Below are 13,411 nucleotides of genomic sequence, written 5' to 3'. Positions count from 1 at the left end.
TAAAGTGACTAGTAACTGAAGCTGTCAGATTAATGTAGTGGAGTAAAAAGTACTGTATTTCTCTCTGAAATGTAGCAGAGTAGAAGTAGAAAGTGGCGTGAAAAGAATAGACTTGAGTAAAGAACAAGTACCTCAAATTTGTACTTAAGTATGATACTTGAGTAAATGTACTTAGTTACATTCCAGCACTGTCTATCTGTCTCCTCTAACCTTGTTGCCGTTGTTGAGGCTCATGCTGCTGAGGGCCGACAGTTTGGCCTCCAGACTGTGGTGTCCCGGCTGCTGCTGCTGCTGCTGGTGGTGGAGCTGCTCCCTCTGGATCTGCTCCCTCATGCTCCTGGCCTCTTGGATGGCCTTCATCACCGCATCCTGGTCCCCAAACAGCACTGTGGAGTTGAGGCTGGACAGGATGTCTGGGATGGGAGGACAGGAGAGAGGGACAACTGTCTGTCACTTTGACTGGCAGGACAGGAGAGCCTAGTGCATGTGGCTTCAATACAAGAAGCTGTTCATTTCTGGATTCATTTCTGTCTTCCTTTAAAGGGATACGCCACCGTTTGTTGAAATAGGGCTTATCACGGTCTCCCCTAGCTGTAGATAGGTGGGCCAACGCATTTTTTGTGCATGCATTGTTTTAGTCCGGTGCAACACCGGCAGCGCCGTCGCTAGTTAGCTTAGCGTAGTGAATGGAATCCTATGTTGCCGGTTAGCATGTTGTGAGTAAAAGTGAGCCAACAAAAGACATAAAAAAAACCTAATTACTTGCACTGAGACAAAAAATGCGTTGGCCCACCTATCTACAGCCAGGGTAGACTGTGATAAGCCCTATTTCAACAAACGGTTGCGTATTCCTTTAACTATGACAGTAATCGATTTGTCATCAACCTCAAATATGAATCACTAAATAGGAAACAGTTAAAGTATTTGTATTTGTTGGGCAGTTGAGTTCAAATATCAACAACCTTTGCACAGCTTTGCTAACTGTACCTTTACATATAAAGTAGTAAAGTAGTTAGATTGTGTAGTTTGATGTGACAATAGCCTGGCAACATGAGCAACAACCCTGTAATTGCTATCAGATTCTGATTTAAAAGTTTTGATTGGCGTACAATTGAATGTGACATCACTTTTTCTCAGCTACTTCAAACTAGTGAGACGAGGACAGAGGAACCCACAAATAAGATAATCATTCCAACTTTGGCAGGAAATTGTTATTATTGGACCCTATCTCTCATACTAAAGATGAGAATAGGTTTTCAGGGCTTTTAGTCATCTAATAAACTTGACCAAGCAGGTCAGGTATGGGGACTTAAAATGAAATGAAAAAGCCACGTTATGTTATGAGTTTACCCATTTCTTCTGAATCCCTGTACAGTCTTGAGACAATAAGTACCAGGAAATGGTTCTTAAGACATAGCCATCACAGATAACCTGTCAGAAAAGTTCTACTGTATATGGCACCGTTGTAAATAAGTTTAATACTGCACCAAGGCTGCCATTTTCAAAGAGTTAAAAGCAACTGGTTCCTAAATTCTGATTTGCAAGTATTCTTTATTTGTCAGTTTTTAAACAAACCAGACTTGGATGCTGTTGAACCACTGTAACCCTTGAAGAACCCAGTTTGGTTCGTGTGTTTGGTTTCATGTGACTTAATAAACACTATGAAGCTTTGAAAACAAAGCGTGAGTGCTGAGAACCAAAAATTCTGAATGGCTGCAATATAATTCTTACGAAATAATATTATAAACATCTGTATGAAAATGGAATCTTTCCAAACTCTTTATGGGTGCCAAATGTCTCTAAAGTTGTTTTCCAGTCGACTTGTGTCTAAACACGAGAGAGCCTCCTCCCCCTTGTTTATGTGCCATGCTTCACACTTTTGAAACCAATGCACATTTGAAGAATAAGAAAGAAAAAAACCGAAAAGGATGCAAAGTTTCCGTCGCCCTCCTCGTTTAATTAGCAGACAAGTAGGAAGCACTGTATGCTTGGGTGGCCGTTAAAATGGGCAAAAAATAACTTTGCAGGGAACACGAGCGTTGCGTCCTCAAAGCCACTCCAGAGGAGCTGGCGAAATTGTTTTCTGGGGGGGGATATAATGAGAGGGTTTAGATTGGCCTTAATAACAGATAGCAGAGGTAGGGGCATAAAAGGTCTAGCACGGGCAGACAATGATGTGAGGAAGCTCTTAAAAACCAAATAACGTGTGCTGGGTTTCACTGCTTCCGCTGCTGGGGTTTTCATTGGGGCTAAATACAGGGCTTTGGACTCCTGTAAAACACAAACACACACACACAAATACATGCACAGGTCTCCTCGTGGGGTTGAGGTGTCTGCAGTCTATCAGGCGCATGCGACGCTGCTTGGTTTGTCTGTGTGTGGCGGGGAGGAGGGAGGTGTTTGGGTGGGTGATGTTTTTGTTTTTCCGGTTGAGGGGTAGACATCATTTTACACTGGAATTAGGACATGTTTACTCTGGATGGATGTACAGTACAGATGTGAACAAATACATAAAGTGTCTGAGTGTTTGTTAGTGTGTGAGACAGGCAGCATGTATGTGTCGAGTGCGTCAGAGTTTTTTCTTGGCATTGTGAAGCAGCATTTAGACTCTTAGACTCTTTAGATTCTTAATTGAACATGTCAGTAAAGCCAATTCTAATGTATTTATTGTAGGCAGGCTAGGCTAGGTGGCCCATCATGTCTACCCAGTGGTAAAGGAAAGAAAGATGCATGTATGTGTTTGTTACCTACCCAGAGAGGTGTTCCTGCCCATGTTGGCGATGGGGCTTGGGATGCGGCCCTTGCCCATGCCTGTAGGGCTGGTCTTGTTTCCGGAGAACAGACTCTGTGTCGGGGACGTCGGGGAGCGAAGCAGCTCAGTTGTCTTGGGTCTGGCTGAGAGGTTCAATGGCTGTGTGGATCCTTCCTCCTGTTGGTAGAATGGACGCAACAGTGTCCGATGGATCAGCATCTGTATCAGAATTTAACTTAAAGCAGCCCTATTGAGGCCTGCCAATGGTTTTCATGCTATTCCACTAAATGACATTCGAGTAGTAATGCAACAAGAAAAGTAGTAATGCAGCAACAAAGGCAAGGAAGAAAAATACTTCTAGCAAGTCAACATGGATAGAAACAATGTAGGTATAAGAAGTCTTCCAAAGATCAACTATGCAAATGTTTTATGCCGGAAAGGATGCATTGAACACATATATAGGCACAGTATGTGCCAAGCAATCGTCAGTTCAACAACATTTCTATTTTTAAATACACTAGAAGCTTTGGATGTTATATGGTGTGACACAGCCGTGTATTAAGAAATTTTTTGGCAAAATGGGTCACTCGAAATTGACTCAATTTGAGATAACCACATTTTTTTAATTTTGTCCAAGGTATCCCTTGAAGTACCTTCAGTAACTAAGTGATGCTGCCATCGACTGATCAGTCATCCCTGTCAGGTTTTTGCCCTTCAATAAATGAATTCCACTGCTAACCTCTGTGAACCTGACAGGGAAAATAAGTCGCAGTGTACCTTCTTATCTAAACAATGGCACCTTTGTGCAATTCCTCTATTTCTAATTGGAGGTGCACGACCACATTGATCCACACAAGGAATCCCCTGGAAGAGTAGAAGTGGTGTATGTAACGCACGTCAACACTGCCTGACTGCTGGCAGCAAACACTTAATGAACGTGGATCTAATTTGGAGCTGAGCTTCAGCTGAGGGAAGTGTTGAGAAGGAAAGGATTTTAGGACCATCTTAGTGGGGGGGGGGTTAGGCTGCGGGTGGCATGCCAAAATTGGGGGGTGGGCTGAGCATGTGCGGGGTTAGCGGAGGCTGGGGACTTTGGAGGGCACAGCACTACTGTTTGAATGCGGTGAGCTCTGACGCCGGTCTATTGTGAAGCCGGTTGCAGCTGTGCCCCACACACACACATGGCTTCCATTACTGCCTCGTCGTCGGGTAAAGATGAGGCGTACGCTCTCTCCAGTGAAGGGGTCTGAGTTCCTGCCAAACAGCAGCCAGCGCCAGTGTCAGTTTGTGAGTGTGCGCGTTTGTGTGTGTGTATCAGTGTGTGACTTTTAAATAAGCTGTTTCTAATAGTCGGAGAACAGTATAAGGCCATGCACAGTTTGTTGTTTCAACAACTTCCAAATTTCCAGCCTCTCACTTTTACTTGAACTGATCATCATCATCATCATCATCATTATTCTTGTGTTTTCCTATCATACATATTCTGAACTCACTCTTTCCTCTGACTTATGATGTTTGTTACTTGCACAATACGTAGCCCTTATACATTCGTCTAATTTCCAGTTGCTCGTTTCTTGAAAATAGTCAACAAAGTGCTGTTGTCTTTGTATACTGCTTATTGGTCTGTCTCCTGAAAGTGCAATATTATCAATCACAAATGTGTCCATCCTGTAGAATCTATTCCACATAAACGGTTTTACAACATTTGCCACAATGGACTCACCTTAATGTGAGTGACAGGACTGGATGCTCGCTTCTCGCTCTTCATGGCGGAGGGGGAAAGGGGACCGGAGGAGTTGGGAGCCTGTGGGAGGAGAGCCATCTTGGATCCTGGTGAGATCTGCATGCTTGCCAGTTGGGCGGCATACAGCTGCTGCATAAAAGGGAAGAAACCAGCAAAACCGACAGGCTATTAACATTGCTCGCCAGCATCTAGTCAGTGGCTTCCCTCTTTCGCCCCCCCCTCACACACACACACACACACACACACACACACCTAGAGCTGAAGTTGACATAATGTCCCAAAAAAGTGGAAGATTTGTTTGAGGGGGTGAGTATTTATCAGGGAGGCGTTCCAGAATAATTTCAAATAAATCTCTGACACTTATTCTTTCAACAGATGCTGGGAGCTTGTGTATCAATTTGCATGTCAAAATAAATCCAGACAATAGGTGAAGAAACTTTTGAATGCTTAGCTTGAATCCTCCTTAAGTTTAATATTATTATTATAATATTGACTATTGATCTATAAAATTGAATATATATATCACTTGGTTCTGCACAAATATGAACGCCAAGTATGGAAATTAGCTTTTTAGACAATGCCTGGCACAGTGTTGCTAACAACAATATTTTTTCAAAAAACAATGTGAACCACAATGGAAAGAAGCATGTGTTATTGTTATTCGGACTATTAACATTTTTAAAGTATTTGCCTTTACAGCAGAGGTGTACTTTAATTGTAAATGGTAATAGTAAAAAAATATATAGGACTGCAAACAATGATTTATGAGTCTCAAATCTAATCTAATCTGGTCACATTTGGTTAGTACTTTTGTAATTTTGAACTAACAGTTAAAAAAAAATCAAGTTTCTTCACTAACTTTAATCCCAAAGACAAAAAGTGGACAATCATGTTTAAGTAGGTGCAGTCATACTGCAATTACATCTTGGTCATGAGTCAATTGAAAAACCCTTGAAAGTAATGTAAAAATAATAGAAAACTTAAAAAAAAGACTTGGGAAGTATAAGCCATCTGCCTTCAGGATTGGACGAAAACATTAAATGTGGCAAAAAAAAAAAAAAAAAACGGTACCGATTTTCCGTCCAACAAAAATCAAAGAGTCAAATACTCGGCCCAGTCCTGGATTGTCTAAATCAAAGCTAGCTAGCCAGACAAACCGCTGCCTTAAACCACTGTCAACCCCTGTCTAAATGCATTGGAGTGTGAGTGCTGGAGTATCAAAGAGCCTGTCCTCAGGAAAAACCACCCAGACGTGCCTGGCCTTCACTTAGACTCCCTCCTCTCTTTCTTTCTTTCCTCTCTTTCGTTACTCTCACCTCATCTATACTCTCCACCTCGTTCTACGTATCTGTATTTCTTTTGTCCTCTCTTTGATCTCCCTCTGACTCTCTCTTTTTTTCCTCTGTCTCTGTTTTGTTCCAAAATCGCTCGGCAAATCTTCTCCACCATCTCCATCTCTGTTTCTTTCTTTCTGTTTTTACTCAGAAGCCCTCGGCCTAAACGGACCCCAGTGTTGTGAGATCTGATTTCCCCATAGTCAAAACTGCAAAGCCTCCTGGGACCAGAGATCCAAAAGCAAGGCGTGCTTGATAGAGAAAGAGAGAGAGCGAGAGGGATAGAGAGTGTTGCGCTGCAGACACACGAGACCACCGTCGCTTCACCGCCGAAGCGCCAGGCTCAGCGGTTGGGGCCAGAGAAATTGGCTGGCCCTCTTTCCACTTCTCTCGGAGCGATATTAAACACAAACAGAAGGGGCCTCGCCGTTGAAACAAAGCCCTGATGTCACGCCGCTTATTTTCCTTGGAAGGCACCAGGAGTGCTCGGGCCAACCCCTGGCGATATGAGATCCCCGTAAGAATGTGCCTTGAATGGCTGGTGGTGAGGCCTCTCGCGTCAATCAAGCCGACCGCAGAGTTACTTCTGGTGATGCCTGATATTCTTACAGCTCTAAGGGGAGCAGGGGGCTGGGGCAGAAACACGAGTCTTTGAGGTAAAACACACAGTTAGCGTCTCACACTCGTGCCTGCACAAACGCGCGCGCACACACATACACACAAACGCACTCGCTGGAATTGTGCTGTTAGCAGCGATTCCGTCAGCGATTCCAAATAAGATGAGGGAACTGTTGAACAAACAGAAGACTGAGAATAGGAGCTCGTACCTTATTTTTTTCTCTGTTTCTTAAAGACACTCTGAGATTGATTGGTGTCTGGGGAGGCCAATGTGCTGCATAAACAACCCCAACCAGAGCTCTCGCCATTCAGCCAACCCCCAAGGGAAGACAATGCCGCAATTTCCTAAATTACAAATTGACAAAGAGGGCCTCGAACCACTCCGTAGCTGTCCAGACTATCTGACTGGCCTTTGGACATTAGTGCTAATTTAACTGAAATCCAAAGATTAGTCTGTCAATTTTGGCCCTCATAAACATTAGCAGAGATTTTAATAGTCGACTTTAGCATAGAGAGAAGGTGATGTCGTTGTGGTCTTGGATGTGGGCAGCACTATCCGGACTGCTGTATTGCAGCCTGCCAACAGCCTCCTCCGTGCTCAGACCGGCTCGTCCCATTAGGACTGAGTAGAGAATCCCTTTAGACGGCCTCTTTTAGTGTTGAGCTGCTATCGATCTCAGCAGTACACAAAACAAATGAGGTTTTGTCTTTTTCAGCAGGTTTGCAAGGGGAGGAGGAGGAGGAGGGTGAAATGGATCGACTGCCACTGAGCTGGCCCACACGGAGGACGGAGGCTAAATATTGCACTTGGAGGGTTAGCTGCATCCAAGACAGTGAAAGAGATACACAGAGTGGCAGGCTGCATAAAGCCAGCCATTATCTCACTTCCAGTTCTCTTTTACGGAATAGATACTTTGTTTTTTAAGTCCCAGACAAACCAAATTGAATGCCCTCCAATCATTGTCCTCATTCTATGACAAAGAAAGCCATTCTGCCATAATCACTGTGTGTTGGCAACAGGGCAGAAATCATGACTTTGTGGCACAAAAGTTTGTTCCTCACCGTCGTCTCCATGCCTCAGACACAGAAACAGTAATAGGCAGAACATAGAGACAAACAGCAAGAGATGTCTTATGATTTCAACAAGAATGTCTGCTAAGCAACTGTATTTCACTCGCATTAGCCGCGACAAAGGGGGCCTTTCTTCAGCAGGAATCCACTGTTTGTGAAAGGGTCTACTCCGAGAATCTGGAAACAATTGTCCCGATGAAGTTCCCACGCCAATAGCACGACATTGTGCTATCACAACTTTTAGGTCAGGCTATGATGGGTCAAGCACAATAGGACAGCTTTTGCTAAATATTTTTGTTATTTTTTGTTATTAGTCATCCTGCTTGAGATTTAATAGGTTTCTTCAATTGATCAAGGCATAAAACAAAGGAAATGATTATTGCTGTTACTTTCTGAACCTTTACGGTCTTCTCCAATGATTTGGAGATACGGCAAAGCTCTTGTATTTTGTGCAGGTTTATTTTCACTGCCTGAGAATATGCTCTCGCTGTACGCCAGCCTACGCCCGCTTGACCATCAGTGCCAGCCAGCTGTCTGAAGGCTTGCTACGGGGCAGAACTACGAAACATCTGGATGAGTCTGGCTACAACATCTGTCCATCTGTTTTGAGCACAGATCTGGCATTAAAAGGGTTTGATGCCAGCTGGTGTGTACTTGACTACAGTACTGTATGTAGCAAGCAGACGAGATTGCAAACGAAGAACTAACATGGTGTAATTGTATATTTACAATGCCTTTTTTTTTTATAGGCTAATGCATAGTTTCACACACTTGAGTTTTGTGAAGTGTAGCGTAACTGAGACTAATGACTTAAAGACACTTAAAAACAGACAAGAGCTCAGTGTGTGCACTGGACTGTCATGTCGACACACCACCAATGCCTTTACTGTAGTGCCTCGTTGAAATCCCAGCTGACTGACTCACCAAAAGGCTCAGTCATTTGCTAAACAAGCAATACACATTGAATAGATAACAAATGATGATTAATGACTCGTGAATGCATGAAACTACATCAATTACACCATACCTCACCCTATGATGCACATTCCATACTGTAAGTCTCTTATTGAGTGCAACAGTGCAATTCACCAAAGTTCACCAACATGACAAGCTACATTCAAGAGTCAAAGGGTCAAGGCTGGAGGCAAAGGTCAGAGAAAGTTCTCAAGAGTGATAAATAAGTGATGAGTGGAGACACAAGAAGTTAGCAGCAAGTCAGCAAGGCTAAGAAAAAAAAAAAATGCACTCACAATAATTGTGAGATTTAAAAAGTGCTGCCCTCACCTCAAGGGCGTAACTTTGGGTACAACATTGGGGCGGTTGAGATTGAGATTGAGTTTTGAACGTCAAACACTTAATTTTCTGCATTCTGGTGAATTTTTCTGCAGCAATTTGTGTCTTTTTTGCATCCATTTATGGTGAAAATGTCTTTATTTATGAAAAGGAAATTAATCATAGCTTTATTGGGTGTGTGTGTGTGTGTGTGGGGGGGTTGCACTAGCCAGTTTTGATTTCTTTGGGGGGGGTTGTAAACCCCCCACCCCCGCTGTAAATTCCACCTATGCCTCACCTACGAAAAGGGAGAGCCCATAAAGCTGAGAAAGAGAGAAATACACTGTGGAACTACTGCATAACCACAATGGCTATATGTAGGCCAAAGGGCTAAAGATAGTGTGGCATGGTTCTGTCTGTTCAACTCATCAGTTTGGGTGTAAATCTCATATCAGAATCACGTTAGTTCAGACTGTCTCACCTACACAGCAAAGGCCATGTCTGTAATGAGTTAGGATAATTGTAACTGAATTGATCACATTTGAGAAGACATGGAATTTAGTTTTTACTTTTTCATAAAAATAAAAAAACTTAATCAGAGGACAAACCCCTTGAGATGCACCATATCGTTTTCGACGGGGCCCTCGGGCACAAAACATTGAAATTCTGAAACATTTAAACATAAATACCTAAATAATAATGATAATGAATTAAACAATCTAACAAAACAATACACATATGTTCGCTGTATGGCAATCAATCAAACCAATATTCTGCAATGTTGGGAAAAACTGAACCTTTTTTCAGTTGGGAAAAGTAAAGGCAAATGGCTCAATTATTAACAAATGTCCTGGGGGGAAAGCCTGTAGTTGTCGAAGAAAGCAGCTCACACACAGCAAAGACACTCCAAAAAGATGCATCACATACAGAATGATACATGTCTGTATAGGTATATAGGGGTTAAGGTGACATGTTGATTCATTTAAAGCACATCAACTTCACCAAGTAAACATAAATTGCAGGGCTGTTGGGCTGGATAGCGGTACACCATGCAGGTGTTTTTATTGTATCCATCCCCTCGAGAAGCGCTACCGTAGGCTACCATAGTACAAAGAGGGATGAAGATACGTAACCAAACAAGTACAACTCATAAATCTCATCATGATTGCTTTTGGCATAGGCATTGTTGTCAAAACAATGTCCAAACATGTGCTGAAAGCCAGCGCCTCCGTCTCACAAAAATTCCTCAGATAATCACCCTTTTTATTTTTTTCCTCTCATGAACACTTCCCCACGCTCTCTGTCTTCCTCCTTCTCCCAGTCTCCTATACTCGATTTTTAGCCAGCGCTGTGATGAGAAGCTTCCTCTTTCATTCAGGTTCCTCTATGCCTCTCATTCTCCACGTCTCGTGCAGTGTTTAAATGTGAATGAGTTTCACTCGCTCTCCGACGTCATTCATGCTTCACCCACGAGTGAAGCATGAAGTGAGAGGTAAGAGACTCTTTTGATCATTTCCAAGCCAGGAGTGGAGATAGACTGTGCCGCCGCTCCCCTCAGCGCAGCACGGCGCTTCGCTAAGTCAATAGCAGCTAATGAGGGCCTCGATAAGCGAAAAACCACAATGCAAATTGAGTAAACTGAGACAAGGATTCTTGTAAAAATCCAAAAGACACGCCATGGTAATGACTGACACGATGAAGCAATGTTGTTTGCCAGTGAAAAAGCTTTTGAGGGCTTTTGTTCTCTTCAATGATAGTAGATAAAGCAGGAGGGTGGATGGGGGTCGTGTGGTGAAATTCCAAACCGCCTTTTGGGAGTAGCGTTTTCATTTTTCTTTTTCTCGTATTTGTTTCACTTTTTCTTTGCAAATATGTTCTATGATAACCATTATGGATAACTACTGTTCTCAAACCACAGGTGTCAAGCAGCAATAAATGATTTGATGAATTGCCATTGGGGCCAGGTGTTGTGCTGGTGGGGCAGAATTCCTCTGTGATTCATCATAACAGCTTTTGTCTGACACAGCTGACAGGCAGCAGATAAGCGGGCTAGCACGCTAGCGTCGGCCTGTGGAGCTTATTCTTTAACAAATGCATCATGTTGTTTTATTGGAGAAAAAAATGAGCTCCGTTTTGTTTTTGCTCTTATGGATGTGTCGGAGGTATTAATGAACATATACTGTACTGTAACATGGAGCAGCTGAAACTATTGGTTAGTTGTACAAAGAACCAACGTCAGGAAATAATAACGTAGCAGGCAAATAATTTTTTTTATCACTTGCTATTTTTGTATCGACACTTTCCGGAGATCGCTTGTTAATCACACAGGGTGGCATTCATTTATTTGATTTTCTGTTGTTCCAGTCACGACAGCTATAATTTCTTGTGCAAAACAGCTAATCTTTTGCTGTTTACTCAACTGTTGCCTGATGTTTTTTTCCCATGTAAAATTTACCAGAGACTCAGCAGGTTTCATAATAGCCTTGGCCTCTAGATCTCATTTACACAATGCACCAGGTATAGATTAAATCACTCTTGTGTAGTTGAGTGGGCAATGGATATTAAGCACTGAAAAGTGTTTTTATTTTATGAAAATGTTGCAGGTGGTTTTTTAACACACTTGAACTCAGGGCGAGGTTGGAACAAGTAGGAGTTTCACTTATAGTATTTTGCCAACGTTCCTTATCTTTACCGTCTTGTTTTATTTTATCTGCTGGTTACACCCTCAGAATTAGATCAATATGTACCTTATAAGTGTGAAAACCCTTCCCTTGTAGCCGTGTCTTTGTTCCTGCTGCTGCTGCTGCTCTGAAACTTGGTTTCTGCTACAGTTGTTTATTTGGTTGTGAAACACTCACTCAAGTTTTCGTCACAGATATTGAAGAGGCACTTCTTTAGTTTGCTTTATTCTGACACAGTCTCCAATTCCAAAATTATGTAACCTCTTGTTTTTTTTACAACACTAGAATAGGATAATGACACAAAATTTCCTTTAGTTTAAGCTTAAGTTCAAGCAAGTAAAACAATTTAGGATTAGATAAGAACAAAGGCAATTTGAGGTTTTAATCATGGCTAAATGTGAAAAAAGTTTTTCCAATTTTTTTTTAAAAAGTCGTTATTTTTATGAGTTCAGAAATGAATGCAGGTGAAACGGAAGCATATCTCATGCACAAACAGACAAACGCCCACCAACCTCCGCACTAGAGCTGAAGATCTTTGGGGGGTTTGGTCGGGTTCAGAAGTTACTTTGTACATATATGTCAGTTTGGGATTCACTGGCAAACAACCTATTCTGTAGTTTAGGTATGAGAACGTGATGGGTGATTTTTGATAAAATTTCAGGAGACAAGGGGGCCCTATCTTGCACCCGGCGCGGCACAAAGTCCGACGCAAGTGTCTTTGCTAGTTTAAGACCGACGCAGTTGTCAATTACCCGTCCAGCGCTCACGTCGTTTAAATAGCAAATACACCTGCGCCCATCTTTGCGCCCATGGGCGTGCTGCTCTTACAGGGAGGTGTGTTCAGGTGCATTCTTGGCGTATTGCTATCTTGGGGCAGCGGGAAGTGATCGCGCCACTGACCAAGAAAAACCTGGTCTAAAGTCAATAGCGCAGCATTTCATTGTTATTTTAACAGCGATTATTAGTAAAATGGGCCTAGGCTCGTGCACAGCGCGCGCACATTATGCTTGTTTTACACACACACACACACACACACACACAGGGAAGCGCAAGCAGCACAAAAAATATTACGGTGCAAATCCGCCATCATAATATCAATGCGCCAAGGTACAAACACGCCTGGCTTTTAAAGGGAATGGGAGATGACACTCTGATTGGTTTATTGCATGTTACGCCCAAAACACACCTATGAATTAATGAAAACACTGACTACAAGCCTTTTGAACCACGCACCCGGCACACGGACCCTCTTTTCCTGCCGTCAAACTAGCAAAAGTGGATTTGGACACGCCCTAAACGCCCATGCGCTTCACGCCGTGCGCTTAGATCGTTAAAATAGGGCCCAAGGTGATTTGGTATTACCTGTAGTTGTAACGGGCTGAGTCCAGACGCCGCTGCAGCTGCCATTGTAGATGGAATGAACTGCATGGGGTAATTCTCACCTGTTGAAAAAACAAAACAAAACACATTGTAGAGAGAGGTGGGGGGGGAGGCAGATTACTGTCGAAGAACTAATCTGCTTTTTACCTTCAGCCAGCCTCTGTCTGTCTCGCCCTTTGTCTCCTTACTTATTCCTCTCTTGCTCTTATGTTTTTATTCACAGAAAATGAAACACGAAGGGGGAGAAGTGCTGTACTCAAAGGATAATAACGCCCATTGTCGGTACACACGGGTGCTTGAGACTCTGGCGATCAGAGTTCAAGTCCATTGCTCCCTCATTGGGATGCACTCATAAATGCATATATACGAGTAGCCGTGTATAACCCCTACTGTTTGTCCCTAAAAGGTTTTCCATGTCTGAGCCTTTGTTGAAAACAGACCAAAGTCAAAGGAGAGTGTGGAATAATGGCTTTTTAATCCCTTTCTTCATTTCTGCCTCTCTTTGCGGCCTTGTGGGAGTGTATGCTCACGCAGTAGGAATAAACCTGGATTATTCAGT

General features: G+C 42.8%; 1 protein-coding gene across 7 annotated transcripts in view; it reads right to left on the bottom strand.

Moving 5' to 3' along the window:
* LOC114559752 (transcription factor SOX-6) overlaps positions 1-13,411 on the bottom strand; it is a 112,897-nt gene that overhangs the window by 16,016 nt on the left and 83,470 nt on the right. For 6 of the 7 annotated variants that reach the window (XM_028584602.1, XM_028584601.1, XM_028584600.1 and 3 more), the window contains 4 exons: positions 12,835-12,914; positions 4,476-4,625; positions 2,752-2,929; positions 211-413 (listed from right to left, as the gene is read on the bottom strand). In XM_028584602.1, coding sequence (XP_028440403.1) covers positions 211-413; positions 2,752-2,929; positions 4,476-4,625; positions 12,835-12,914 — 611 coding nt within the window. The remainder of the gene's footprint in view (positions 1-210; positions 414-2,751; positions 2,930-4,475; positions 4,626-12,834; positions 12,915-13,411) is intronic. The other variant, XM_028584599.1, reaches the window with a different exon arrangement.

This window comes from Perca flavescens, chromosome 8 (genome assembly GCF_004354835.1).
Source record: "Perca flavescens isolate YP-PL-M2 chromosome 8, PFLA_1.0, whole genome shotgun sequence".
NCBI lineage: Eukaryota > Metazoa > Chordata > Actinopteri > Perciformes > Percidae > Perca > Perca flavescens.
The sequence above is the reverse complement of the archived record's forward strand: the minus strand, read 5'-3'. Positions and strand labels throughout refer to the sequence as shown.